The 27,855-nt window shown below is 43.6% G+C and overlaps 1 protein-coding gene across 5 annotated transcripts; it reads right to left on the bottom strand.

Moving 5' to 3' along the window:
* Nucleotides 1-2,284: 2,284 nt before the first annotated feature.
* Nucleotides 2,285-26,930, bottom strand: ATAD1 (ATPase family AAA domain containing 1). Of its 5 annotated transcripts, none has more exons than XM_076339509.1 (12): nucleotides 26,780-26,930; nucleotides 23,161-23,259; nucleotides 22,555-22,730; nucleotides 17,794-17,969; nucleotides 16,003-16,101; nucleotides 15,603-15,723; nucleotides 13,769-13,969; nucleotides 12,509-12,615; nucleotides 9,461-9,550; nucleotides 7,439-7,489; nucleotides 4,311-4,447; nucleotides 2,285-3,760 (listed from the first exon to the last, which is right to left on the bottom strand). In XM_076339509.1, exons 4-12 carry the CDS (start codon nucleotides 17,953-17,955, stop codon nucleotides 3,640-3,642), a joined length of 1,089 nt encoding a protein of 362 aa, XP_076195624.1. In that variant the 5' UTR covers nucleotides 17,956-17,969; nucleotides 22,555-22,730; nucleotides 23,161-23,259; nucleotides 26,780-26,930; the 3' UTR covers nucleotides 2,285-3,639. The 5 variants fall into 5 exon arrangements, with proteins under 5 accessions (XP_076195624.1, XP_076195623.1, XP_076195625.1 ...); XM_076339508.1 differs by lacking the exon at nucleotides 23,161-23,259 and adding an exon at nucleotides 25,496-25,671 and having other exon boundaries at nucleotides 22,555-22,726; XM_076339510.1 differs by lacking the exon at nucleotides 23,161-23,259.
* Nucleotides 26,931-27,855: the final 925 nt, after the last annotated feature.

Raw genomic sequence — 27,855 nt, forward strand, 5'->3', positions numbered from 1 at the left:
CTAACTCTCACTTTGTAATTTTTTGGGGGAAAATTACAACCATGTGGTTCATCTGGGGCTGTGACAGGTCTGTAGCAGTAGGAGCCCTGCCCCATCCCAGCCTTGTGTGCTCAGTGCCTCGAGTAGGGTGATGGCTGGACCAGCCAGCAGCAAGGCTGACCATGGAGCCTGTTTCCTTTTTGTAAATCTCAACTAATTCACCTTTTTGCTGTCTGGGCTGTGTAGTGTTGACCAAATCACATTTAGCAAGCATAGTAACTGCACTGTCTTCTGCTGCCCTGCATTTCTGTGCTGTTTAACCAGCACCTAAGCACCTTCTAGCTGCTAAAACCCTGCAGAAATAGGGGATGATGCTGCATCACTTGGTCTCTTCCCAATGGACCTCCTGTAAACAGGCTGTGGGTCTTGGAGAGCGCCACAGCCCGTGCTTCCCAGCTTGGGGAGAGACAAAGGGAGAGCTTGCCAGCCCTGCCAGCTTCTGTTCGATGGAGATAGAGGCCCTTTGCTGCTGGCCTGTGTCTGCCCTGGCGCAGGGCTGGACGCTGGCTGCAGGAGTGTGGGCTGTGCCCTCAGCTCGCCCTGCTGGGGGTCCCAGCACCCCACTCACCCAGAGCCATCCCCCGCAGCACCCCGAGGTTCCCAAGCACCAGCCAGGGAGAAGATGCCTGTGCCCAAGCCAGGCTCAAAAAAAAAAGCAAGCTGTATTTACAGAAGTCAAACATGGACACACTGGTGACGGTTACAGAAAACAGATTAACAAAAACACAGAGCACACACACACATTTATTTACCTGTTACGTAAGACTACGCCAAAGGTTTCTGTTTGCGCTGCAGTGTCAGACCGGCAGGATTAGCTGCTTTACAGCCTGTGGACAATTTAAGTACGGTCTGTACCGTGCACACTGTCTACCGGTGACTGTTACGGCTGAACGGGTCCTAAAAAAATTATTTGCCTGCTAGGAACGTCTATGCCTCTTCGTGCCAGAGGATTTGACCTTTAAACCCCAATAAAGACCTGTTTCTCACACAAAACTTTGTGTTACAACTCAGAGCTCAATACCAGAGACTGGATCAGCCTCAGGCCACGCCTGTGAAACTATGCTTGGTTTGAGCAACTGGCCCTACAGCTGCAGGAGAGGACTTAGGCTTGCCCCCCGCTCTAAGGAGAGGCAGGATCAAATGGTGAGAAGCATGGACCAAACCGCTGGAGACGTGGAATTAAAGCAGCCACGTTCCTGCATGATAAACTGTGCCCTTCCCTAGCAAACTGCCAGGAGGGTCTGTGCTTTGACAAGGACTCCCAAAGGGGCAGCAAAAAGGGGCAAGTACAGAAAAGTCCTTGGAAAAGTGGAAATTACACTCCAGCTACAGGAACTGTCCTTGGGGGCAATTACAAATAACCCCTTGCATCTCTTCAAATCAGTCCCTTAAGCCTGCAGTGATACATTGTAGGCACAAGGTAAAGGCAAGATCCAGCCAGCATGCAAACAGACAGGTTTTTGGAGAAACAGGCAAAAAAGGAGATCAGAGCTCAGCTGGTGTCTAGAGGATGTCCCCAGCATCTGCAAACAGTCAAGGGTTTGTTCCTATTCCCGTGTGCTCAGTTTGACATTTAAACTCGCTTGAGGAGACACTTTACACTCACTCTATTAAAGCCAATTAAGACAGCATTCTTCAGCTGCCTGCACTAGATCTTTACTAAGCAGGAAGCACCCTGAAAAAAGGAAGGAGACGCAGTACGAGCTTTGTTATCGCACTAGCCTGGCATTTCTCAGGTGTAAGAACTACTGAGAGGGGCTGGGAGAACTTCGGAGACAGAACAGGCACTGAAAACAAACTGAACAGCTAGAGAACTTCAGCTGGCACACGCATAATTTAAATCTCCTGAGAAACCAGCTTCCAGTAAGTAGCACTATTTGCATGTTTAATTTTAAGTCTCTCCCAGAGCTAGCACTGACTTGCATCACTGCTTTCTGCCCTGTCACCAACGTGACTCTCTGGGATTAGCATTCCATATCCCAGACTTTTTAGCCCAGTATTTTCTGGTGTGCCTAATTTCCTACATCCTTGTGTAAGAGCAATATGCTTTTACCACAGACTTTTTTCCCCACATCAAACAGCAAAATAATTATTATTTAAAAAAACGCCCATGTTTGGTACCCAAGGAGATTAAATTGGGTCAAACTAAGACCTACTGCACCTGGTGCATTACACAACCAGTGTGCCAGACAAAAGGACACCAGTGAGAAAGCTGTGCTTAATGGAAATTGTCATCGGCACCTGATACTGTACAATGGCTGGCTCCAGCTGTCTTTATTTTATTTTGCAGTGCATTTCATTTTACATGGTTATCTTGCTTTCCATGCTTACCTTCCCTCGGTAGCTAGCAGAGCTGTGACACAGCATACCACTCTGGGGGTTTGAACAATTCCGATTACATTACTGCACAATGCATAATATTGTAAGAAGAAAAAATCAAGTTATTGAAAACCTACTTGACAATAACTTTACCAAAACACTTTTGCCACTTACATTTTTAACCCTTTGCCTTTATCACTACGTAACGTTACATGGATTTACTAAAACTGTTACCAGCAAGTACAGCAGAACATTGCTAAATCACATTTATAAACCTAAAACCCATTCTCTTCTCTTCAATTTTGCAGATCAGAGCATGTGACAGAGCAAAATGTCACAAAACATCCCTCCACGCCTCAGAGCTATGCATATGTACTTCATGGTACAACGCCACAGTGCAGCAGTGGGTCTTCCAGAGGAGATTAAAATAGCAGCAAGCCCTCGTTACAATGCATAATAGATCAGAAAGCCACAATTTCAGAGAGCTTATAATATGTGGGGCTTTATGAAAGACCAGTTAAGATTCTACTCTAATTACTCACATCAAGGGAAAAATAAAAACAGCATTCATTTAAAAAGCCTCAAAAAGCAGAATTCATACAAAATGAAAAGTATTCAAACATTTTTACAGTAGTTTACTACCTTTACTAAATGGCACCAGATTTCAAGTGGTCATGTGAAAGAGAAATCAGTAACATTTCAAATTTTGCCTGAAAGTTATTCTAGAAGCAGAATTTCATATTTGCTGCTAAAAGGAAGAAGTAAATGTGAATTGAGTATCGACGAATCTTTAATCTATACATCTTCTGATTTGGTTTGATTCAGTAAGTAGAAAAGATTTTCCATACTCAAGTTATCTACAGATTATGTCTCTATGTAAAAAATGTGTGGATATATACATTTAATACATACACACACGCTCGTACATATATACACAAACTGGTAATGGATCGTCTCCCCTCCACAGCGGTGACCCGCTGAACCCATGCACGACGTCAGAACCTGCTTTAAGGCTACACAGTGTATCAATTATGGGACGAGACACAGGCAGTTGCTCTTGGTCTGGGCTATAATTGTTCCACTTCATGATCTATTGTTACACTTCTAGTTGCACATGACGGAATTTCAATAACTTAGAATTTGTTGTATAAAAACAATTTCAGAAACAGAACTCCCTTATTCAAGGAACATCCCCGCTCCCACCCCCTGACATTGTTTTTGCTAACTGATTACAGAAGTCAAACTAAATCACATCAGAAACTACAAATACACTCTTTTGTCTTAATCTAAACTAACGTGCATCAAAACATTCTGCAGTGTGGCATCCTTCGATTTTCTCATCTTCTCAATTGCCCTGTGGAGATCCTGCTGCTGCACAGGCCGAATTTCATCTTCATCATGGCTTTAAAAGAAAGAGAGAAAGAAAAAAAGCAAGATAAGGATTCAGGTGTTGTGTAACAGCTATTCAAACAATGAGAAGTAATCATTGAAAACAGCAGTTCTGACATGGATCCAGCATTACACTGGAAACATGCCCCTGTCCATGCACGTATTACCTGCAAGTATGGGAGATAATCGGAGGAACATCACAGCAAGCGGAGTTACGTGCGTGTAAGAGTGTTACCAGCATTTAAGCCTGGTAATATAGTGCAGTAATATCACACTCTTGTTGGTTCATGCCACCTCAAGCTTGACACCTTGGAACAAATAGTCTTATTTTCATAGTCAAAATGAATAAAGGTAACTTACTTGTTGGGTTTTTTGTTGTATAGTGGCAATTTGTCAAGAAAGAGAACTTCCTGCTTTCTGTGAATCACAGCAAGGTTTTTTAAACCTCTATAAATTTGCAATTCAAATCAGAAAGTACAAACTAATAATTGGACAGTGTGTAGCACCAGGAACATTCACAATTGCTGTTCAGCTATCATAACAGGCAGAATAAAGACACATACTTCTCTTCTTCACAGGCAGAATTAACATATTCCCTGACACAGAGGAGTGCTGCATCCCGGCACATTTCCTTCAGATCACTGCCTGAGAAGCCATCAGTCTCTTTAGCAACTTCTAGGAGATCTACATGCCTGTCCACCTGTCAAAAACCAAAAGATCAGAGCATAAAAACTCGCAAGTAATTCACTTCATTCACCAAGGACAAGAAAAAGCTACCTCCAAGTATTTTTACCTGCCCTAAGAAGATCTTTTTCAGTCTTGACTTTTTTTGACAGCTAAAAGCAAATTATTTTATGAACTTAGTTTGAACCCTCCAAGTAGTTAATTTCATTAAATGAAACTGATGCTTCATCTCATAAAACTCTGGAGCTGATTAAAAAAAAAAAAAAAAAGAACAGGTGACCGAAAGTGAACCATCATATTGGTGTATTGTTACTGACACAGCTCCTGTGTGGTTTTGGAAGGCTCTGGATGGCAAAAACCAGATCACAGAAATAATGACCCATTTTCCCAAATGCCCACACAAGTTCCCTGCAATGGCACTGCTTATTTTGGTAAAAGGCTTGATCAGACCCTACGTGCATCTTTTTATCTGTAGACAATGAACACTACCCAACAGGTCTCCTTTCACAGCCACAGCCCTTTTTTAAAATACATTATTTGAAAGAGTCAATTTTGTTTTCATAAACACTTCTTTTGACCAGTAACACAGCAAGACTGGAAAAAGTTCCTGTCACATTTACGTTTTGTTGTTGCCACCTTTCAGTGCAGAATAAGAACTTCAAAAGCAGTTGTTCACTATCTCAGCAACTCAATTGTTTGTTGAGTTACTGAACAACTGCTCCTACTTTATACAGTCATGAAACGGGGAACTCTGAGGCAAAATAATGTGTCTAACTCCATGCACTGGATCAGAGGCTGAACTCATTCCAGGCAGGATGCCATATTTATTCAGTCGGTTTACAGAACCTCTGGTAACAGCCCCTTCTCACACATTTTCCAATGCATCAGTATTTTATTTTCAAAAAAGTTAAAGCCAAACTAGTCTAATAAAAGGCTGAACTTAAGGGGTGACTTCTTCTAAGAGGGAAACTATTCCATGGTGATGAAGACAAAGCCTCAGGTGTAATCTTTGCTGTTTCCAGCTACCCCTTCAAACCATGCACTCCCCAGGATAACCCAAGAACGCACCAACATCCACTGAGCACCCTTCCAATTCCCCACCGTCCCTCCCGCTTTTCTTGAAGGACAAGGGTTACAGTGCTACGGTGCTGTTGGCTCAGATCTTGAGCTTGTACTTGAGCCCCAGCTCCCTGACCTACGACTCAGCACGCAGTGCTCTGGTTTGGGTCTGGAGTGAGCCATCTGGCTCCCCAGGCACGAAAATTAAGGCGAAAGTGGCAGCTGGCTTACACCAAAGTGCCTCCTACAGACACTACAGCCTGGTTGTCTTGAAGTGCTTTGCTTTAAAGCATGATCCTGCACACAAATACCGAAGCCAGTAACAGTCAGCTGTGGATATGCAATGTATTTGCTCGATGTGGGGCTGAAGGCCATCAAGATTTGAACGGAGAAGCACAGCTAGCTAAGAATAAATAGAAAATGGGCATGTTGTGTAGCAGGCATTAACAAGGATTTCCCTTGGAGCGAGAAAGAAGAAACAAGATTTTAAGACAGGCAGGGAAAACTGAGGGCATGACTACACCTGTCATGTGAAGGACGGCCAGGATGTTTGTCACCCTGACTGAAAATAAGCTGCGCTTGAGAGATCCAATTCTTCCTCCTAAGGGATAACCAATACAGGTTGATTTTCACCATCAGCACCCCCTTCCGAAAAATGTTATTTGTGTGGCTGTGATTCACTGCCAAATGCTTGATATACTTTGCATTCTTTCAGGTCCATATTCAGGAGCTGATTTAGGTTTTTGCTGAAGGCCTTAAGGCCAAGGTTCTGCAACTCCCAGGCCCAGCTGCCAAGGCGAAGGAGCCAGAGAGTCCACTTGCGTGCAGGGGCTGGGTGGCTGCAGATATTCAGGGAGCCTGTATAAAGGTCTATTATTTGGCATACCTCCCTAACAGCTCTTGAAGAGAAATTTGAGTCTGAAATCACCACTTGCAAGAGACGTTTTAGTTTGTTTGAGATTTTCTGCAAATAGGTCAGCTCTTCCTCCACAACTCCTTTGGCATTTTGTAGCAGTTCCGTTTTCACATCTATGTCTGGTATTTTGCGAAAAAGCCAATCTATATTCTAATCCTGTACAAACACTCCAAAATGACCATTTGCAAAGCAACCTCCCCAATATCTCAGCCATTCACAATGATGAGCTGTGATTTTTAGGCCTCTTAAAAAACGTAAGTTGGTTTTACTAAGGAATGATATTTATTAGGATAGACCTCAACCAAGAGACACTTTGCAACGTTAACCTCAAGACAATTAGTGCTGCAGACTAAATTTGGCAGGAACCTCTGATAACATAGGTCCCATATCCTGCCAACAGACGCTACCAGACGTGCTCACACCTACCCTTTCTCCTTATCTTGGAATGCAGATGGCAACACGAACACCATACAATATTAGTAACAACACCTATAGTAGTTTTCCTCTAAAGGAAATATGAACTATGGATCAAAGTGCAAAAAGCAGCACTGTCAAAAAATGTCATTCCTCCTTTCTTGACTTGAGCCAATAGACTGTACAGAGTTAAAAAAAATTCAGTATCTCTTCTCCCTGCTTCATGATGTCTTGAAATTTCTTTCACTGATCAAAGTGATTTCCAAACATGATTCACCTTCAGCATCTTTAGAAAGATAAACATATTATCTTGTTATATAACAAGAAAATGGAGACAGAGAAATTAAGTACTTTTCCTCAGAGACGGTGATTCATCACAAAATCCAAGACTGCTGCTCTGACTGAGGCTCATGCTTAAACCAGTAGGCAACTACTGCTTTAATTTAATGCCACACCTAAAACCACAAAAGATTCCTAAGTTATAATCAGAAATACCCTGGTAGATAATCTCTACTTTACTCCAAGACAGCCAATTGTAATACGTTTTCTACAACTCCAGAGCTTGCACCCATGAAAACAGTAATGCAGCAAATTAACCATTAAAAAAAGTCTACTTACATTTTCATTTTTCAAAATCAGCTTCAAGATTGCTTCTCTTTGTTTCAGAGCCTTAAAAAAAAGAGATTATAGTTACTAGAGTACAAAAATAGACATATGTAACATCTATCTCAATTTTGGATGGCGTGGGCGTTCAGTCACAATTCAGTGACACAAGCTGATCCCTCAAACGGGAGATGTGATACACACTAAGGAAACCTATCGGACGGCAAATCACTCAGCAAAACGAGATCTAGGGTACTCTGACTCCAGGAGCACATGAAACTAAACATTTGAGCATACGCATTTACACTAACTACAGGAAAAGGGAAAATGCACTGACATTTAGTCTTACTTTGCCCTAAGTGAAAGCAGCTGTCTCCAAAGATTTCCCATCATCTTTAACGGAAGGCAGCCTCTCTAGATCTAGAGGATGCTTTCAATACTTTGCTAAATCAGATGAAGAGGATAAACTGTTCTGCTTAAAAAAAAAAAAAAAAAATTTAATTCTGCAGATGATGCTTGGGAAATTTTAAGCAATATAAATCACATACTGTGATGGAGTTACTGAAAGAAACAGTTAAGTCCTGAGCATATCCTTAATAGCAAGGTAAAACACAGGCAGCAAAGAGACTCTTCTTTGTGTCTCCCAAAACCAAACGTCCTAAATTCACCTTCATTGTTAAAAAGGAAAAAAAATACCCCATAGATACTCTGGCAGATGAACAGTTGATACTCTGTCTCAAAAAATACTTCTTCCATTTCCCTCTGCCTTGCAGATAACTTCTTATGAGTAATTTTGGGCATTTTAATCTCAAACTTAGTTATAAAATCTGCAAGGCTTTAGCTACTCTACAGTGATACTACCCGTGCACACTTCCAATCCACAGCACATAAATTATCTTGGCCCTCAATAAAAGAGTTGTAACCAATCTTGGTTGTACCGCAAAGTACCACAGACAAGAACAAGAGACAAGTGGTAAGTTAATGAGATGGCTGTAGCGGGGTAAGGAAAGTTATGTGCCTGTGCCCTAAATGACACCTTCTGCTGTAATTCTGATCCTGGGAGAGGGAGCCAACCCCTGTAATATCCTGAGGCACTGTTACCTGTGGACAATACACCCTTCTAATGATGGTTCTTGATAGAAAGACATGATAAAGTACTAAAATACACATCCTCGCCCCTTACTAATTCAAGGAAAACCTGAAGATGAGTAAGGTGTATGAAACCCTATGAGCAGGCATTGCAGGAAAGCAGTTACTAGGTTATAAATGCTTTGTTTTGAAAAGTATCCGCCCACAAGGAGTGAAAGCCAGTTCAAACAAGATGGGTCTGGGAACATGACTACTCTCTTGCACAATCAGTAAGAGTTTTACTCCTCCAGTTTTGTCTCTAAGTTTCTGCAAAAAATGAATAATGAAGGGTATTTCTGTAGCCAGAAGGGAATACTGACAGCCACGACTGAACTCCTTATAATATTGATACAAAAACGTCCTGTGATATCGCTAAGTGTTCGAAGGTGACTAAAATACCTTGAAAAGGACGGCAATAGCAAAATTCATAGTAAGGGTAACCTCGTGATGGCTGGCATAATTGATAAAGACCTTAATTACTGCCTGTTTGGCATAAATCTAAGAGGAATAAAAGTGTCTTCCATATTGCTTGCAGTGCCTGACTGTGGAAATGTCTTTTTGTGATTGTTTTCAAGTTAAAACTAAGCCCTTTACAGAGTGCAGCGTCTAAGCCACTCCATTCTTATAGATGAAGAAAATGGGTGGGAAGCTCAGAGCACATGGAGTTGTTTCAGATAAAAGATCCAAGGAATCAAGATTTCTGTGAGAAACTTCACCTTAAAAAGCAAAGTTATATACGTGCTTCTAAAAAACTAAAACCAGATCAAAATAATACAGTATTTCTTTGGAAAAAAAAAAAACCAAACCACCAAACAACAAACCCAGACACGTGCATTTCCTGGCTGATAAGGCACCTGCCTGTAGCTCAGCCACTAGGCACACTGTTCAGGCAAACCTGGCATGACTTACAGGTTGGTTGATGTGAAACCGGGTCGGCATTCTTCTCATGATTGCAGAGTCAAGATCCTGAGGACGGTTGGTGGCTCCCATCACTATTACCTGTATACACCAACAGAAAAAACTAGTCAGCCTGAAACCAGCTTTTGAAAACATCGCCGTATTGGAGTTTCAAAACGAAACATGTGACTCTTCCACACTTTATCAAGAACATCGACATTTAAAGAAGTTACATAAGGTTTCTTGGTACTGATTTCAGCAACTGGATTTAAACAGGCAGCTTAACAGAGCATTGGTACCACAGAGTACCATCTGGGTGGAGATTTTTACATTAGTCTGAAGCCTTCTGAGCCCAATTTGAAAGTTAAAACTCTAAGCAGTAACCCAAAACTTCTGCTTATAAACCTTGGCAATGTCTCTTTAGTTCCTGGTGGTCTGGAAGGAACTTGAAAGGAGACATTTTGATAAGGAATTAAAAAATGTGGCATTTTTGTGCTGTGTTGAAAAAAGAAAGGCAATCAATTCACCAGGATGACCAAACTGGCAGCTTTCGCATGCACTAAAGTGTTGTTTCTTTTTTTTTAACATTAAAAAAAGCATTAAAAGTCAGTAAGAACCTATATGCACTGGTATACTGTAACAGCAGCACATTAGATGTGTACAAGCCAAGTTCAATACGAGGAGTATTTACCTCATTTGACTGCATTCCAGTTATTAGTTTAAGAACAAATTTACTTCCCATTCACATCAGCCTTGTTTTCTCATTTGTTATTGTAAGTTATGTACATTGTAAATACCCAGTGAAAAATGTCAGGGAAATTAATCTATCAATAGAGTTTCCTGACATGCTTCTGGTCTTTTGTCTGGGGTCACTGTTCCGCAGCCAGCCCTGGCAGCTCCAGCAGCCCCTGGCCAGGCTGGGTTGCGTGTCCCGAAGCAGAGTCACCCTGCCACCTAGAGGCTTTAATTATACGGTGGCAAATTGCTATGCACAGAAAAAGCCAAAAGGGGTTTTTTTCACCAGGGCTCCGGCAGTCTTCACCTTCTAGAAAGCGTTATGCATGCAAGCGCTTTGTGCTTGCCGGCGTGCCAAACATAAGCTAATGTTTGGCTGAGCTGCCTCTTGCAAAGAGGCATCACTGTACCCATGCTGTGCTTCCCCAGGGTCTGCATCAGGGCCCAGTGTTGGAGCTGAAGTGTTGCTCCCTCTGTGCCACCGGAGCTAAGGAGCCTTCCCAAAATGGGCTTCATCTGCAGGTTCTGCGAACTTGAGACCCCCACCCAGGGCGCAAATGCAGCCGTACGGGGCTTCCAGACTTGAACTGTCCCTTCAAGTGGCACAGCTCTGTTTTCCAGGCACTGTGCCCCAAGTTTCTGCCGGACTCAAGACTATATCCTTAGCAGGTTTAGCCCAAAGCTGAACAAGTTTTTCAGGTGCAATCAACACAGGAACAAATAACATTCATCACAACACTTACTTACAATTTCCTCCTAGCATTTGGAATTTTTGTTACCATAACAAAAGCCACATTTAATCCTTATTCAAAGGAAATTTGTTTGGCAAGAATCAGAAAAGCGACCCAAAGCTCCCAAGTAAACATTTGTAATTAACAAAAGAGCCCAGCAAGCTGGCTGTCAAAAACCGAGACAATGTAAACGTCAAAACCATCGCTTAAAGAACACTTCCTGAATTGCAATGACATCTCAGGGAGGAGCCTGAAATATGGTATTGAAACAAAACACTCCTGCTGAAAAACTCCCTGGAAACCTGAATCAACCCCTGCGGTGTCTCCAGCCAATTGTTTGCATTGCATTTTACTGTGGTGGCTCCCTACCCTGCAGAGGCATACGAGTAAAGGACAAGAGTGACTTGTTCAGGCTCTGCATGCTGAACTCGAGAGATGGGTAGGACCACATATTGTCTTACTGCAGGGAATGAACAATTTGATTTGCTCCAAGAAGTTGTCAGTTTATTGGGAAAAAAGATAATAGATTCAAACACTGGAAGAAATATGTGCTTGCAAGATCATACTAGCTTCCAGTTAAGTGTTCACACCATTGGCCTCTTATTAACGGTAAGCAAACACTCTGGTTTAAAGCTCCTCAGTATATATATTCACTGTGTTCTGATCAGTTTTTAAAAAAATCAACTGAAAAAAATCTTTAACACAAGCTTGAGAGAGGAGGAAAAGCAGATTTTACAAAGAATGAACTAATGGAGGTCAGAGCATCGGAACCCCATTCACAGAAAAATACAGATTTAAAAGGCTGAAAATTTTAAAATTGGAGAATAAACATCCTTTTTAAAGGCCTTAAAAAGATTGCTCCAGGTGACAGTTCAGAAACATACCAAGCTGGCTTTCAAGCATACCAAGCAACATTCAAGTCATTTATTTCATAAATGTTTTTTGTTTGTTTGTTTGTTTTTACAGCACCAGCAGCTTTTGTATTTTTTTTTCCTCTCCAAAATACAATACTACTGTTGAGATTATGGGAGGGGGACGGAAGCATACAGGAATAACAGGATGGAAGCACGGCTCCATTTAATAGAATTTGTCTTTTGATAACATCAACTTCTCCACCCTTTCAGATTAACTCCAGAGTCTAGTGCTTGTCTAATGCTCTTCTGGAAACAAACCAACCAACCTGCAACTGGGATGAATACTCAGATCTTTCAACACTTTTCCTGAAATCAAAGATTCACTTTACCAGAAGAAAATATTGTTGACAAAATGTTTTTCAAAACAGTTTAAAAATTTCCAATTTTGGCAGCTCAAACTATACAGCTATATTATTGAGACCTAAGACAATTCTGAAAGTTAACACCTCTTAATTAAAACCAAAATACCTACAAAAACAGTCTTCTCAAGAAGAAAAATGATCTATTAATATAACTCATCTCATTCCCATAATATACTGGTAATCACTAACACTGACAGGTAAAGAAACTCTTTTGGCAGTTATCACTACATGCAATCTGCTACTCTTCCCAAATGGCTCAATGCACAATAACCAAGAGGGAAGAATCACATTACTTTTCTTGTCATCCTTTGTACTTACTTGACAGTTATAATCGGTGTCCAGTCCATCCCACAGACTCATGAACTGAGCTTTCATCATAGCTGTAGCTTCATGGTCAGAACTCGATCGACTTCGTAAGAAGGAATCTGTATTAAAGGATTCAGTAAAGCAGTTTACTTTCAATCCTGCCACAGAACTATACTGTTTGATTTCTCATGTGCAGACTTGTGCTATTCTCTCTCTTATAAATACTTTTCTTAATAAACATTGTCAACAAATGAAAAATATTTCTTATGATGAAGAACAGGAAAGTGGAATCTCACCATATTTTTAAGCACATCTTAAATTACATTACATGAGTATGTACCTATCACATGAGATTGTCCCAAATCTTGTGCTCCAAATTTTCACTTTCCTGAATTCATGGAAAGTGTAACTTTCACCTAAATTTCTCATGCACCTAATTTTCTCAAGCATTCAGAGTCTGGCAAGCTAGAAGACACCAAAGCACAGGAGAACAGCAAGCTACAGGACTAACGTAAAGTAGGCTATACACTTTGTTAAGCAGAGCTCTAACTCTGCTAGTGGTTGCCTAAAGAACTTCCAGCAGCTAGAAAAACACCACGTTTTTCACACCTATATAAAAGGATAAAAAGTATCTTAAGAACATAGCCCCTTCATAAACCTAAACCGTGGAAAGGGTAAAAGCTTCGTCAGGCTCTGTTTCTGCAAACTGTACAACTCACTCTAAGAAGCGCCAGTGCTATGAGACAACGAGCAATTTTAACTGAACTGCTCAAGTTCACAGGGACTTAAACAATAATGTGACAAGTCCAAATGCACTAACAATTGGCACCTTGACTGTCTTCCTAGCTGAACTTCCCCTCCTACTTCTTCAACCTTATTAGACTATCATTCCTGAGCTCTCCAAAACCCGTATTTTATTTTCCGTTATGTGCCCTCATGGCAGAAGTGTTGAAGTGTATTTGGTGATTGGTTTCCTGAATAAGTAGTTCCCCTGACAGAAGAAAAGCTTTCCTCATGAACCACCTTGGCCCAACCGAAAATAAGCAGCAACTTGTTCTACTTGTAATTTCCTCCACTAACAAGACGAAGAAATACACTGGTTTTCCTAATTTGACACCATTACTTTACAATACTATTTATATTACTAAACCTTGTTCCATTATCACTCTTTTTAAGGAAAAGATGACAGTAGATCAATACACCCATCAACTTGAACCTACAGTTTAATATCACTCTGCTATAGTTACTTTCAAAAAAAAGATAGATTTTTACCTATTTCGTCAATAAAAATGATGGACGGTTGGAGCTTTATAGCAAGGGAGAAGACAGCAGCAGCCAGTTTTTGAGACTCTCCATACCATTTGTCCGTCAGTGTTGAAGGCTGGAGATTAATAAATCGACAACCTGCTTCTTTTGCTGTAGCTTTGGCGATCAGCGTTTTGCCACAACCAGGAGGGCCATAGAGAAGTACTCCTGAAAAAGTAACGGTGTTAATGCTCTCTGGTCACTGTACAGAAAACATGCTGTGGCATGACAAACCTGATAGTGTCCAGCCTTGTATTTTATCCAAGTTTTAAAAGATAAGAAACCCGTGTTCCATCAAATCAGAGTTATTTAAGATACACTTATTATAAAATTAAAGCTAAGAATACCTAAAAACAGATATGGTGAAATTGAAGGGATAGATTTGCCTGAAAGATGACTGTTTTACTACTGTGACTATAAAGGTTACATAAAACTGGAACCCTATTTATTTCCTGTAAGCATTTGACAGGCCTTGTTTATAGCCAGTTTCAGCCTTGCTAATAAAAGTTAGCACAGAGGGGGGAGGGAGGGGGAAGGAGCCCACAAACATTTTTAAACAAATTACCCACAATTAAATATGACATCTCATATTATTTTTAAACTTGTCATAGTGAAAGAATTCACAGTAGTGTTTTTCTAACATAGCTGTAAAGAAAACAAACTAAACAAAAAAAATTAAGTCAAACAATCCTGAAACACAGAGAATTACTAGGTTTTTTTTCTGTTTATGTGACTGACAACCACAAACATAATTACTCTGAAGCAACGACTTCCTATCAACACACAGTGCAAGCCACTAATAAAACTGGGGAGCTTGCCCTATATGGAAAGTCTACTTTAAAAAGATAAATAAAAAATATTTTTTTCTTTCAGCTTATTAGATCATGACATTAAAGTAATTTTCCAGACAATTTCAATTTGTGACTTAAACAGAAAGTAGCCTGGAAAAACTAAACCAGTTACAAAAGCGCTTCATTTTCCATCACTTAGAACACAAAACTGAGATGGTCACAGACACTGGCAGTAATTAATAGTTTTCAGAGAATTTTCAGAAGACAATATTCCAGGGATCAGAGCAGTAAAGATAAACTTTGGCATTTTGCGCAATATTTTAGGTACAAATTCTGCTTGTTTGCAGTAACATACAGCAAATATGGCTGTAAGTATTCCAGCAGAGAGAGTCCGACTTCTGTTTTAATGCTGGAAAGTTAATTTGTCACCCACCGGTTTCCTTACTGCCTCGATACTGTGCAACTCAACTCCAGAGAAAATCAAGGGATCTCCAGAATAAAAATGGGATCTGTCTCTTTGAATAACTGGAATTTCTAGGACTAGAACAGAGAGATGTCTGCAAGATTAGCTTACATTGAAGTCTCATGTTTATGACTTATGTTTCTTTGACACCGTAAAAATATTAACCAAGTGTACAAAGCTGTACAGCAGAGTTATAGCTCACATCTGCCAAAGGACAAGATGGGGTATAAGAAGAAAAAAATCGACAATTTAGGCAGATAAAAATGTAGGCTACATAGATTAGTGCACCAAAATGTAACATCAGTAACTGAGAAGCAATTATCGCTTCATTATTAAGATGAAACTTATTCACTAGAACTTGATTTCATGGCAAGAGAAGAGGAAAAACCTGAGGGTTTTCCCTGGCATCAGTCCTAATGGTTGCACTTTGGAGTGGCAACCCACTTCCTCTTTCCTTTCTGGATAACTGTAACCTTTTCTTTTTTTTTTTTTATTTTATTTTTTTTTTTTAATACCAACACATAAATCCGTAACATTTCCTTCCTACCTTTTGGTGGCTGTAAGAGCCTGGAATTCTCAAACAAATATTTCTTCTTGATGGGCAAAATGACAGTGTCTTTCAAATCTGTAATAACATCATCTAAGCCTGCAATATCACTCCAGGTTACCTAATACGGAAAAACAGTATTAGAAATGATCACCATAGTCCCTGCCAACAAAAAATATCCACAAGCTTAAAAGAAGTGCAAGGCCTCAAAAATAAAAGGGACAAGTGATCAAAAAAACTCAGCTCTCAACGATGCAATTTTAGTTTTAAATTACAGAAATATTTTCTATGTATTTCCATAGATACCTATATATGACAAATTATGTAATCCAAAGTCAAAATCAAGCTCTTCCATGTCTGAAGTGCTTTCATTAGCGTAACACAAAAAACAGTTTCTTACATGCATGCTAAGTGGGTCTACGAGATGTGCAGCAATACTCATTTCATATTCAGTAAGCTTTACGTTTTTCACTCCAATTTGCTTCATTAGTTTTTCAGCCTGGGGGAAATAAAACACCAAGAAAATCAGAGAAAGAAATTGAATGCTAATTCAGAAATTAGTTTTTAAAGAACTGCTATTTGGAGTCTGAAAAGCTTCTCCGTAAGTCACATCTGAAAAGCAGTTAAATCTTTCTGAAGTAGAAGGTTCTGCTATTTCCTAATGACTTGTTGTCACTTCAGTGAAACTAAGTCAGGTATCTCAGTTCCCATCAAATAAGCGTCACACCAGCCCTCCCACCCCCAAATCCACATGTCATACATTATAACCTGAAAAGCAAACAAAATAAACATTAAAACACGGAGTTTGCTGTTCAGAACAGGTTTGCAGACACATAGGTAACATCAGTACAAAATCATTTCCATAATCTCGACACGAGTTTCCAAAGCTGATACCGGTATGTTACACTTTAAAAAAAGCCCATTAGTCCTTACGAACTTTGTAGAGGATTCAGATGAAAAGCCTGAAACTTGTTATTAAATAGAACTCTAGAGTTCTTTCACGTGCTTAATTATCTTCATTCACAACCCTGCAAATAATACAAACACTTTAATGGGAGATATAATTGTGTTATTATAGAAAGCATGCCCCCCCCCAACCTCCACAGCACTGTATCAAGTAGAAATCGATACATTGTTAAGAAAAAAAAAGATAATTCACAGAAGCCAGTCAGTTTTTTCTTATGTATTCAATGTTTTCTTCTTCCCAATTTAAAAGGAAAAGTCATTTGTTGTGTCAACACACTTTCACAATTCAGTTTCTCTTTATACTCAAACTTGTGGTTAAGTCTGATGTGCTTTTGGGATATTGCAACCTCTTATATAATAGCTGCCACTAGCAGGGATTGTGAAAGCTGATTTTTAAAGTGGGGCCAATTTTTTAACTAAAGATTTCATTAAAAAGGAAAAAACACCCGAAACAGAATTAGGTTGCTCAAAACTGCTGTTTGAATCTGTGAAATTTGTGTCAGCCAGAAACAAAAAAAAAGTTGCAACATTTCCTTCAATACTTTCCAAAGGATACATTTAACTTTTGGTTCTGAAATGCACCTAAATCTTTTCCCAGAGCATTAATTCCCATGAATCATTCTAGTTCAACACAAGGAATGAGGCTTTCCACTTTTTTCTTCCCCTTTCCAGGACATTTTGACTGCTACTGGAGGTGGGGAGAACAGAGGGAGAGGGACCAAAGTGCAAGCTGTTCTTAAAAAGGCATTTGGACAGCAGTGTTCCTCTTTGTCATGGGTAACCACAGTCCCTGCCTCTGCCATTAAGTTACCAAAAAGCAGCAGAAAATCAAGTTTTTTCTGCTCAAGGTTTTAAAAAGCAACCAAATGACTGACGAGAGCATTACTTAACGTGACTGCTGTTTAGCAAAGTTGTCAGAAGCAGAAACGGCACTGGGACCACACTTGCAGATAATTAGAGACAACATTGCGCTACAGTTCAACAGTTTTTCCAGCACTTCAAGCTAGAAATTTTATCTTGTTGTAAAATGTAAGCACTGAAAACGCTAACAGCCTAGATTCTGAGATTTACTAAAAAGTAATTGTAGTTTTTTGATTATTCCACATGCTTCTATTGATTACTTCATTGGTTCTTGCAAGTCCAGTTTTCAGTTAGCAGATTCCTCTGTATGAACGGTAACGAACGAGACAGCATTTCACAGAAATATTTACGAATAAAATCCTACCTGTTTCTGAGCTTCTACTTTCTGCTTTCTGGTCGGATCAATGGCATCAACCATCCATTTAATGGTAAAATATGTTACAGCACCAAATATGGTTAAACGAAAAATTAATCCGACCACTTCATTCCGGCTCAGGGGACGTGAAAATGCTTCAGCATGGACCATTTTGCCTCTCAACACTAAATGCAAAAAAGCCCAGGGAGGGACAGAAAGAAAGAAAATTAAAGCTGAGAAAACATCTGCCTTATATTTAAACACCACTTCATAAAAACTATTTCCCATGCACACAGTGGGCACAAAGCTTACCATGAAGTTATAATGAAATATCTCAATAATAGCACAACCCCAACATATAAAACTGTGTAAGATTAAAACACGCAGCACTGAGTAAAAGAATGGTTTCATTTCTACTTTCATTAAGCAGAGAAGAAACAGCAGCAACAATTTGAGGCCTTACTTCTTGATTGACTATATGCAAAAAGGTCCTGATTTCGCTCTTCCCTCAAGAAATCTGCATTCCTTTCAGCTATACAATACCCTAATAAAGTAATAAAGATTACTTTATTTCTAATAAAGTAATAAAGATTACTTTATTTCAGTGTCAAGTTTATATTCCCATTAAGACTGACATTTTGTGACTGTTATTGACCCAAGAATGCTAAGTCATGGAGACACAGATAACTACATTATTTAAACAGGGAGTTCTTTTCCCTAACAGGAAGTTTAAAGGAAAGGCACCCAATTGCCACATTAAGGAGCTACCGATGACTTGTATTTGAATAAAATGAGGTTAAGAGCTGGAGCCTGCAGCTAACAGAATATATTTTGAGTTATTAATATCCCTGGAAAACTGAAAATGCTGGATGTGGCACACAGCTATCAAAGGGAAAAGGCTGGCTGCTGTATAAGCCAAACCCAGAAAGTACAGCACCTTCAAGTTAAGGGACCGTGCTGCAGAGAGGAAAAATCTCTTCCTAAAACATTGAAAAATTAGTTATAAAATTGGGGTCCTCTTTCCCCAATCTACTTTCTCCTCAGCTGGCAGGGTTTCTGCTTGAGAATCCCCAATGCTCTCCTCATTCACTGCCCAATTTTCCCACTGCAAGGGCAAAATCAGTGGCAATTCCTTTGGCAGTTTCCAACGCTCCTTGGCTGGACTCCAAACTGAGCTGTCAGCCAGGGAAAAGCCAGACTACCTACAGCCAAGATATCCTTGAATTCCCCCTCGCTTGGCTAGCGGTCGCGTTATGTCGACCCTGTATTCAACTCAAAGTGGTGCCATACCATAGATTCTGTTTACAAGGATTCGGCAGACTGGAATTAGGAGAAGCACCGTGATACGTTTACCAAAAGATGTCAACAGCTCACTACTGTATTCCAGTGTGGACCACTAAAACAGTTTTGATTTTTTTAACTCTTCAGTCTCTGTTTAGAAATTTAAAAATCAAGGCTGTTGCTGTGCATACCTGCTTGGAAATCAAATAAAATTTGCCTGCTTAGGCATCTAAGCAAGTAACACAGAGCCAGGAGATTCTGCATGTTCTCTTAAGCCTGATTTAGTAAAATAAAAGGCCTTTATATTCAGTGAACAAGAAAAAAAGCTTCCAAAAAAGCCCCCCAAAACAAAGGGAAAAAAGCCGCTACTTATGCAATCCTTGCCCTGAACAGCAATTGTAAGAAAAAGCTTTAACAGGAGAGAATTTTAAGTGTAATCTTTCTAAATGAAGTTCTGCCTACCCTGCATGAATTTTAGCATTTATTTTCCAGGCAGATGGCTGAGATAACGAGAAGGACAGTTAACTGAACAGCAAACTCTAGGTCCGTACGGCTACCACTGCATTTTGTTCTAGCTCTGCCTGTCTGCACGCCAACACTTTAAATATTAAAAAGAAACCAAAACGAGAAGCGGTGCTGGTTCCTGTTCTGCTCCCACAGCGCGGCTAGAGGGAAAGTTCAGTTACCGGTAGGAAGCTCTGGCCTCTCCCCGAGCCCTCAGGCAAGAACAACCGCTTCCCTTTCAAGGACTCGGCTTTACCCTCACGCAGCACCCCGATCGCGGAGCGGCCCAGAGGAGGGGGCCACCGAGACCGATCGCCTCACCGGCGGTCTGGCGGGGCCGGACCTGACAGGAGAGAAGGGGCAGGAGCCGCCCCGCCGAGCCGTGCCGGCAGCGGGGCGGCGCCGCCCCGCTTGGCCTCCCGGGCCGCCCGCTGGGCCCCAGCGAGGGCAAGAGCAGGCCTCGGAGAGCCCCCGGCCCCGCCGAGTGCACGACGACCACTCGGGGCCCGGCCATGGCGGCGCGGTGAGACGAAGGCGGCACCGGCGAGGGCCGGACCGGCCGCCCATGACCTTCCCGCCGCCCGGCAGGTGCCGGCGCGGCGGCGGGAAGCGGCGGCGGGCGGCCGCTCGCTCTCTCACCGGGTGGCCGCTCGCTCTCTCGCCGGGTCACTCACCCCTCGGGCCGGTCTCTCGGACACGCGGCCGGCGGGTCGCGGAGCGGCGGCGGCCGTACGGGCGGAAGAAGGAGGCGGCGGCGATGGCAGCGCGGGCCCTGGCTCGGCGGCGGCCCGTCCCGCGCTTCCCCCCTCCGGCCGGCTCCCGCCGCCCCGCACGAAGGTTCCGCCCGCCGGCACGGCACGGCACGGCACGGCACCGCCTGTCCTGTCCTGTCCTGTCCCGCCCCGTCCCGTCCCGTCCCGTCCCAGCCCAGCCCAGCCCAGCCCTCAGCTCGCCCGGGACGGAGCCTCCGCTGCTTGGGCTCCCCGGGCCGCTCCCCTGCGAGGGGGAGGCACAGGGCCTGGCCCTGCGAGGGGTCGAGCCTGCCCTGGCACTCGCCTTCTTATAAACACGCTCCGTCCCCTCTCGGAAGCGGCGATATTTCAGAGGTTAATAGCTCAAGTTTGGAAAACGCTGTATTTGGCAGGTTTGGCATGCTACAGGGATCTGCCTGAATGAAAATCATAGAAATTTAAGAATTCATCAGCAGTTTACTAGGAGATATTGAGGTAATAGTTTTCCAACTTCAACTTGTAATTAAAACAGTAATTTCAAACAATATATCTAGCAAGGGAAAAATGTCCAGAAAAAGGTTAAAATAAGGGGATCTCTGTAATATGTATAATTAATTAATCCAAAGTTTTGGCAACTTGTCTTCAACTCTTCTGCTCTTGTGTCAATGCCACTGAAGTTTTAAAGCCTTTCAGACCTAGCTTTGCTCCTGAGAGAGAGCCTTTTCACTTTGTTTTATTCTTACCTGTAATTCATACATTGCCCAGGGGCTTCCTAACAAAATTCAGCCTGCTCACTGGGGATCGTAATTTGTTTGTCAAGAGCAGCTAGCTTTTTATACAACACTAATTTTATTATGGGTCATTTTTTAAAGTCATCCCTTGTATACGAATGCAGGAGATGCTTCACCCACCAAAGTGTCTGCAGAAGCTCCTGGTGGCTGTCATAGACCAGGGCCGGTGGAGCAGATCCACAGTTCTGCTCTGTGATTTCTCCACCATACCTGCCCCATCAACACCACCTCAGATAGAGAACATGACGCCAAATTTCCTCCCCGCAGCTGATCTGGCTTGTGCCAAAACCCAGGCATGCGCTCCAGTGACCCGAGTGGGATGTCATCCACCCCACCAGTATCCATCCATCATCGCATCGGTGGTGCGTGGTGTTTCCATCATTAAATCCACATGCAAAAAAATACTCATGTTCTCAAAATGATTGTGATTTTACCAAAGTACTGTTCCAGCAGTTTTGGTTCGGTTCCATTTAATGGATTAATATACACCACCACCCCTCCCCCAAATTAAAAAAAAAAAGTTGTGAAACAACTTTTGCTTCTTCATCAGTATTGACAAATCAGTATTTCCCTTTTATTGTTTTGTGTGCTATAGATCTTCCAAATAAAAAGTGTATCTAGTCAGAAAATAAATGTATCAATGTCTAAATGCACCTACTGATTTCCAGAAGGCCTTCCTTTTCTGCTGCTTCTCCAGTCTTTGACGGTAAATAAGATTATAATCTTCTAGAGAATTTTTGTTTTTCAATCTATGTAGAATATGTGAACAGTTTCCCTTTGATGCTTTAAAAACGAACTAGATAGATATAATCAGTGATGCTGACAGCTTTTGCTATTAATCTGAGGCTTATACTCGTTCTTGCAATCACCCCTTTTGAATAGAAAAAGAATAATCAATCATTTCACTGTCTGCATTTCCTGCACTAGGAAAACGCTGTTGTGCTCGAATTACCATTACCATAGGAAAATATTTAGGACCCTTCTGTTTTTTCTCCCACTCTTAAAAAAGTGACAGCTGTTTTGCTGCAATTAAGGAGAAATGCAAACACACACAAGTAATAAAAGCTCAAAACCTACATTTTCTCACTGCTATTTGACAGCTGTGGCAGTAACCTTTGAAAGAAATCCTCTGCTGAAAAATACTTAAAAAAATTTTGAGAGATGCAATTTTTCAGAAGCTGACCAGGGCCAGGTTGAAGATGAGGTTGATGCAGAATGCGTAAATTGGATTGGGTCCTAATTTCTCAAAATAGCAAGAGATTATAATTTCTTGAACAAATATTTCCTAAAAATGGTGAGAAATACCAAATTGATCCTGCTTTCCTAAATAGAGAGTCTCAAAACCTTTACATTGCTGAAGGCTCGACGTAGGACTTAACTCGTTCTAGAAGCTGATCCTACAGAGGTCCCCATGAAGTCTCCATCCCTCTGGTACTGCTGGAGCTTTCCCTGTTTGCACAAACCTGCCCACGGCGGGGTGTTCCGTTGCTGACGCTTGTTCTGTCCGTGCACCAGGTTGATCAGGAGCTGCAGGAGCCAGGAGAGACTGCCAGCCTACTGCTGACAGACTGTTCCTTTCTGGTGTTAATGTGAATTGGGCCTTAGTTTTCAATTTATATCTTCCAATAGAAGTATCTGTCTGAAAGAGAAATGTACTGGAAATCATGGGTTTATACTGGAGAAAAAAAGGTCTTTGTGGCAGCTGCTGTCCCCAAGCACTTGGCGCGCCTTGGCTACTTTGGATCATGGAATACACTTCCTACTTAAGGACAGATCTAGAAAGTGGTAACATAGGTTGAAACTCATTCGGCATACTTTTTTATCAATTTTGGTTTTGCACCTGTGGAAAAAGAGAACTTTGGGGGGGGGGGGGGGGTTGATTGATATTGAAAAATGAGATTGCAAATTTACCCCCAAAATGAAAAATTTCAAATCAAATGTATGGATGACTTGGTTGGACTCAGGGAGTTTGTAGCTCTTGAATACAAGACTAGAAGGTCACCGAAAGGACCTAGTGTAGTTGGAAAACGCATTGGAGAAGTAAGATGAAGGCCGCATGGTGTACATACTGTTTTGCTTTTGACTGCTGGGTGCTTTGCTATGAAACGTTATTTTTGGTGAACTTCATTCTCCAGTCAGTGCAGGCTGACCCAAGCTTTGCCAGTGACCTGAACAGGAGCAAGATGGGAAAGGAGCGGTATATTAAAATCAGAAGGATCTGTGGTGGTTGGAGGTAGGAAGGGGGTTTGCAAGACACAGGGAACAACAAAACACAGAGAGGGAATAGGGATGAAATGAGATAAATAGAAAGCAAGGCAAAGTGTACAGGAAGAACAAAATGAGAGATGGGAAAGTAAAGAACAAGCTGGAGGAAAGGGGATGCCTAGGAACAGCTTCATAATTGGGCAAAAGCATGTAGTGGCTTTTCCCCAGAAGCTTCCGAGCTTCACCAACTTGCAGATCAAAGACTTCCTGAGTCAGAGGATGCGTTGTATTTTATAGCCAATTTTTTAATGAATTTGTCTACTCTCTCCTCAAAGACTTTGGGCATCTGCAGCATTCTGTAGCCAAGTCCCGCAATTTAACTTCACGCCATGACACTACACCCCTCTATTGTTTTGAACCTGTCGCCAGCTAGTTTCATCTGGAACCCCTACGTGTTATATTGAAGAAATGGCAAAGCAAGCAGCCCTTGTCCAACCTCTTCAGTAACTTAAGATTTTATAGACCTCTAGCTAACTTTTTAAAGTGGGACCTTAACTGCAGAGATGAAGATGGAGGCACAGCATGAATATTAACGATGGCATAATTGTGTTTTATCCTACCTATCTTACCAATTGCTGGCATAGTCCCGCAGGTTGAATCATGAGATTTCAGCAGAGGTTGTTATTACAAAAATCATCGCTGCATGGTATGATGAAAATCTGTCCCAAGCCTTGCTGACACAATGGTCACTGATAGATATCTACTGCTTAGACTGCTTTTTAGCCTTGGTCTGACTTGGAATGGGGAATCTAGCAAAAGGACTTTCTATCAACTTCCTAGGGACATATATGTAGTTGGATGTTAGAAAGAGAGGGGCAGTCTTAGGACTTGAGGACTTCCAGAAATATTTTCAAAGATGGTCTTGATTTGCTAGCCACATCTGTATTTGTCTATGGATAACCTCTGAGTCGAGGACCTAAAAGTAGGTTTCATGGGTTCATTTCATAGATTTGAAGTTTGGGAAAGGAACAGTACAATCTCACTGTACGCACACGAGTTGATCCCAAAATAACTATCAGCTGCCAACGTGATCATGAAAACAAGGCCCTGAGAGGTCTTGGGAGCAATGTTCCTAGCAGAGTTTGGAAGGGATTAATACCATTGTCCTTGGCACTGGCAAGATACCCTCGGGAACACTGCATGCCATTCTGGTCATCTATATTGAAGAGAAATAAATAATAATGAAACTGGAGCAGAAAGTCACTGCTGAGATGAGAGACAGTGGAAAGTTAAGGGAGCTCAGCTAGCTTAGCATAGTCAGACAACGGCTAAGAGGGACATTTCTGCCTGTAAGCACACAAAGGGTAAAAAGGGTAAATGCTATGGACTAGGAGCTATTTAAGGCCAATGCTGGCACAAGAATAAATGGATACAAACCAGTCACAAATATATTTAGCATGAAAATCAGAAGAAGGTTCTGGGAACAGCTTCCCGGTGGGAATAATGGTGGCAAAAGATCTTAAGATGAAACTTGATACATTTATGAAAGGAATTATATAATATAGCATTTGCAAAGGCTGAAGGCTGCAGCAACCCAGGAAATCCCTCCACCTTATGTTCCAGCTTATTTTGAGCCCTTAAAGGCAAAGTGTAGCATTTCAAACTCCCATTCCTCTTCCTGCTCCAGCCATCTGCAGCTGGACTTCAGCACCCTCTCTTAAAAGCTGTTTAAAGATCAAACAAGACACTGAATTTGTCTTGCACTTTTGAATTCCTTTTTGCTGTTCCTCAGAAAGGAAAAGGAAAGTTTTGTAAAGTATTGCCTAATTTATATATGCAAAAATGGATATTTAATAAAACTTCTCATACACAGAGTACTATGTTTTATCCAATTTTTCCTACTTGCCAGACTTGCTTATTAACCAGTTTCCCATAGCATCCAACCAATACACGAGTGCTATTTTTCTCCAAGTTGCCCCGCTCAAACATATTTGATAGCCGTTCCCTGGGTAATGCAATTACTAAGCAAACCATGGAGAGATTTCCTGCTCGTGTTCCTGAAAGGGCTGTCTTCACTGTGGTCTGATGGGTCTGGCAAGATACAAAGTCTCTTCGGCAAGGTGTCTTTCCCTGCCAGCCTCAAAAACATTTGAGGTGGACTTATGAATTAAATCCAGGATCTGTTCTTTAGGGAGATACCTGCCTGGTTTATGTCATCTGCTTTTCATGGAGAGAAGGGAAAAAGGGGTGCATGGGTTCTCCTCTTCCTGTCAGGCTGGTCCTTTCCGTGGTGTCTCTTTTCTAGTTGTATAGGAAGTGTTTTCATTTTCCTTTTGTTTCTGTTCCTTGCGGATTTTTGGAGATGTCCATCACCCCTTTATAAAACAAACAACTGTCACCTTGCTCCCTTTAAATAGGCTTCCTTCAAAGGTATGTTATCTTTGACCTCCATGGGATATCCCTTACATTACTTACTTACTGTCCAACAAGAGAATGACATGAAGATAGTATTTTTGAGGAAGGCAAATTTACAAACTTATTTGCCTAGTAACCCCGTTTCTTCAAATGTATTATCTGGCAAGCTCTCTCATGATCCCTTAGCAGTTGGGGCAGATGGTGATCTCCAACAGATTCTACTCCTGACGCTTTACAGAAATCCTACATTCCAAGCTGCCTTAAAATTTTGTTTTGTATTACCTCAATAGGCTAATATTTCACCTGTCTGCACACAAAAAGAAAACCTAAACCATACCCTATCAAACTATGAGAAAAATGGAAATTGGTAACCGAGACTACAGCCAGCGTTAACATTCAGAAGCTCAGGCTGCGACAGGCTACCTGATGGTAATTTTCCTGCAAATCATTAACGCTGGCAATTCCCAAAGACTTATAGGAGTTTTCAGCATAGAGTGTGAAGAACCTTGTACAATGGAATTTATCTGCTAAAGTTTTAAAGGAATTTAAAGGCTGATTTGGAGATCTAGAGACAGCACTTTTCCCCCTGTCGGGATAATTGTGATCAGTGGGGGAAGGAGGGGGACAGAAAGCTCCACGAAAACAGCATGGCCACGACCGGTGAGCTAGCCGGCGTGACCCGTGGGGCACTTGCACGCCGCTACCCCCGTGCTCGGTTGCCGGCGGCCCCGGCAAGCACCGAGGGCAGCAGGTGGCCCACAGCCCCCCTCCCGCCCCCGGGGCCCGGGCGGCTGCAGGGGGCAGTAGGTGCTCACATACCGCAGCGGGCGGAGGGAGGGCAGCGGCTCCGGGCCAGCGCAGGTCGCTCAGCTTTACGCTAAACCGTAAAACGGCGGCCCGGGGGCGGGGGAAGAGGACGAGGCCCCTGGCGATGGGCTGGACCCCCCCCCCCCCGCGGGGCTCGGGGCCGCACCGTGTCCGTCACCCCCCCACACCCCGCCGGTTACATAAACCCCCCGCCCGGCCCGGGCACCTCGCTGGAACGGGCGCAGCCGCTGTCGCACCTACCCGCGCCACGGGGCGACCTGACTAGGGAAGGAGGGGGAAGCCCCGTCCTCTCGCCCGCCGCGGGCCCCGAGCGCCGGCAGGCCGCGGGAGCGTAAAGGGCAGGAAGGGGCCCGACTCCCGCTCCCCTCAGAGCTCGAGCGGTGCGGGCAGGCTCCCGCGGACCGGGCCCGCCGGCAGCGGGGGGAGGGGGGGCCCAGCCCCGCTCCTCACCTCACCTCACGGCCCGGCCCGGCCCGGCCACTTCCGCCCACGGGGGGAGGGGCCGCCGCGAGCGCAGCAGACCGCCCACGTGACCGTCGCAGTACCGTCGCTCGGCGCGGCGGCAGTGGCGTCTCACCGGGCCTCCCGTATCCCTCCGCCCGCCGCTTCCTCGCCCCCGCGAGGCGGCGGGGCGGGGGGTGAGGCTCGGCGAGGGACGGGCGCAGACGGCGGGCGGGGGTGAGGGAGGCGGTGGGGTGGCGGGTCGGTCGGCGGCTCGCCGGTTCGTGGGGGACTACTTTCTCGGGGCGGCGGAGGCGGCGGAGGGGGCGGGGCGGCACTGCCTCCCCTCTCGGAAGCTGCAGCCATGATGGGAGTCTAGCGCTGGTGCGGCGCTGCTGGGCGCGGAGCAGGCCGGGGGGGATGAGCCAGGCCGCGCCGCCGGCCCGCACGCCCTGAGGAGCCGCCGCCGCCGCCCCGCCGCGGAGCGCCCGCCCGCCCGGCGGCGCGGCCCCACCGCGCGGCTCCGGGCCCGCCGCCGCTGCCGCCGCCGCCGCCCCGGGCGGGGAGCGGGGCGGAGCGGGGCCGGGCCGGGGGGGCGCCCCGCGCCGCTGTCACCATTGCTGGGGCCCGGAGCGCCGGAGAGCTGCTCTCTCCGCCTCCGCCTCGCTCGCCTCAAAGACGGCGGCGGCGGCGGCACCCTCAGGGACTCGGCCCGGCTCCGGACCCTCCCTGCTCGGCCGCCGCCGCCGCTGCTCCCGCCCCGCTCGGCGCAGCGGCGGCAGGAGGAGGAGGGGGCAGCCGCCGCCGCCGGGAGCCGCCGCCGCGGGGGGAGGCGGGCCCGCCTTGGACTGAGCCGCCGGCGCAGCAGGCCCCGC

This window comes from Aptenodytes patagonicus, chromosome 5 (assembly GCF_965638725.1).
Source record: "Aptenodytes patagonicus chromosome 5, bAptPat1.pri.cur, whole genome shotgun sequence".
In the NCBI taxonomy this organism is placed as follows: Eukaryota; Metazoa; Chordata; class Aves; order Sphenisciformes; family Spheniscidae; genus Aptenodytes; species Aptenodytes patagonicus.

Excerpts from the sequence above, each read along its gene's own strand:
- ATAD1 (XM_076339510.1), bottom strand. The coding sequence starts at position 17,955 with ATGGTCCATGCTGAAGCATTTTCACGTCCCCTGAGCCGGAATGAAGTG. Across the intron at positions 12,616-13,768 it reads CATTTTTATTGACGAAATAG|ATTCCTTCTTACGAAGTCGA; the intron begins GTAAAAATCTAT and ends CCTTTAATACAG. Across the intron at positions 4,448-7,438 it reads TGATTTTGAAAAATGAAAAT|GTGGACAGGCATGTAGATCT; the intron begins GTAAGTAGACTT and ends GGTTTTTGACAG.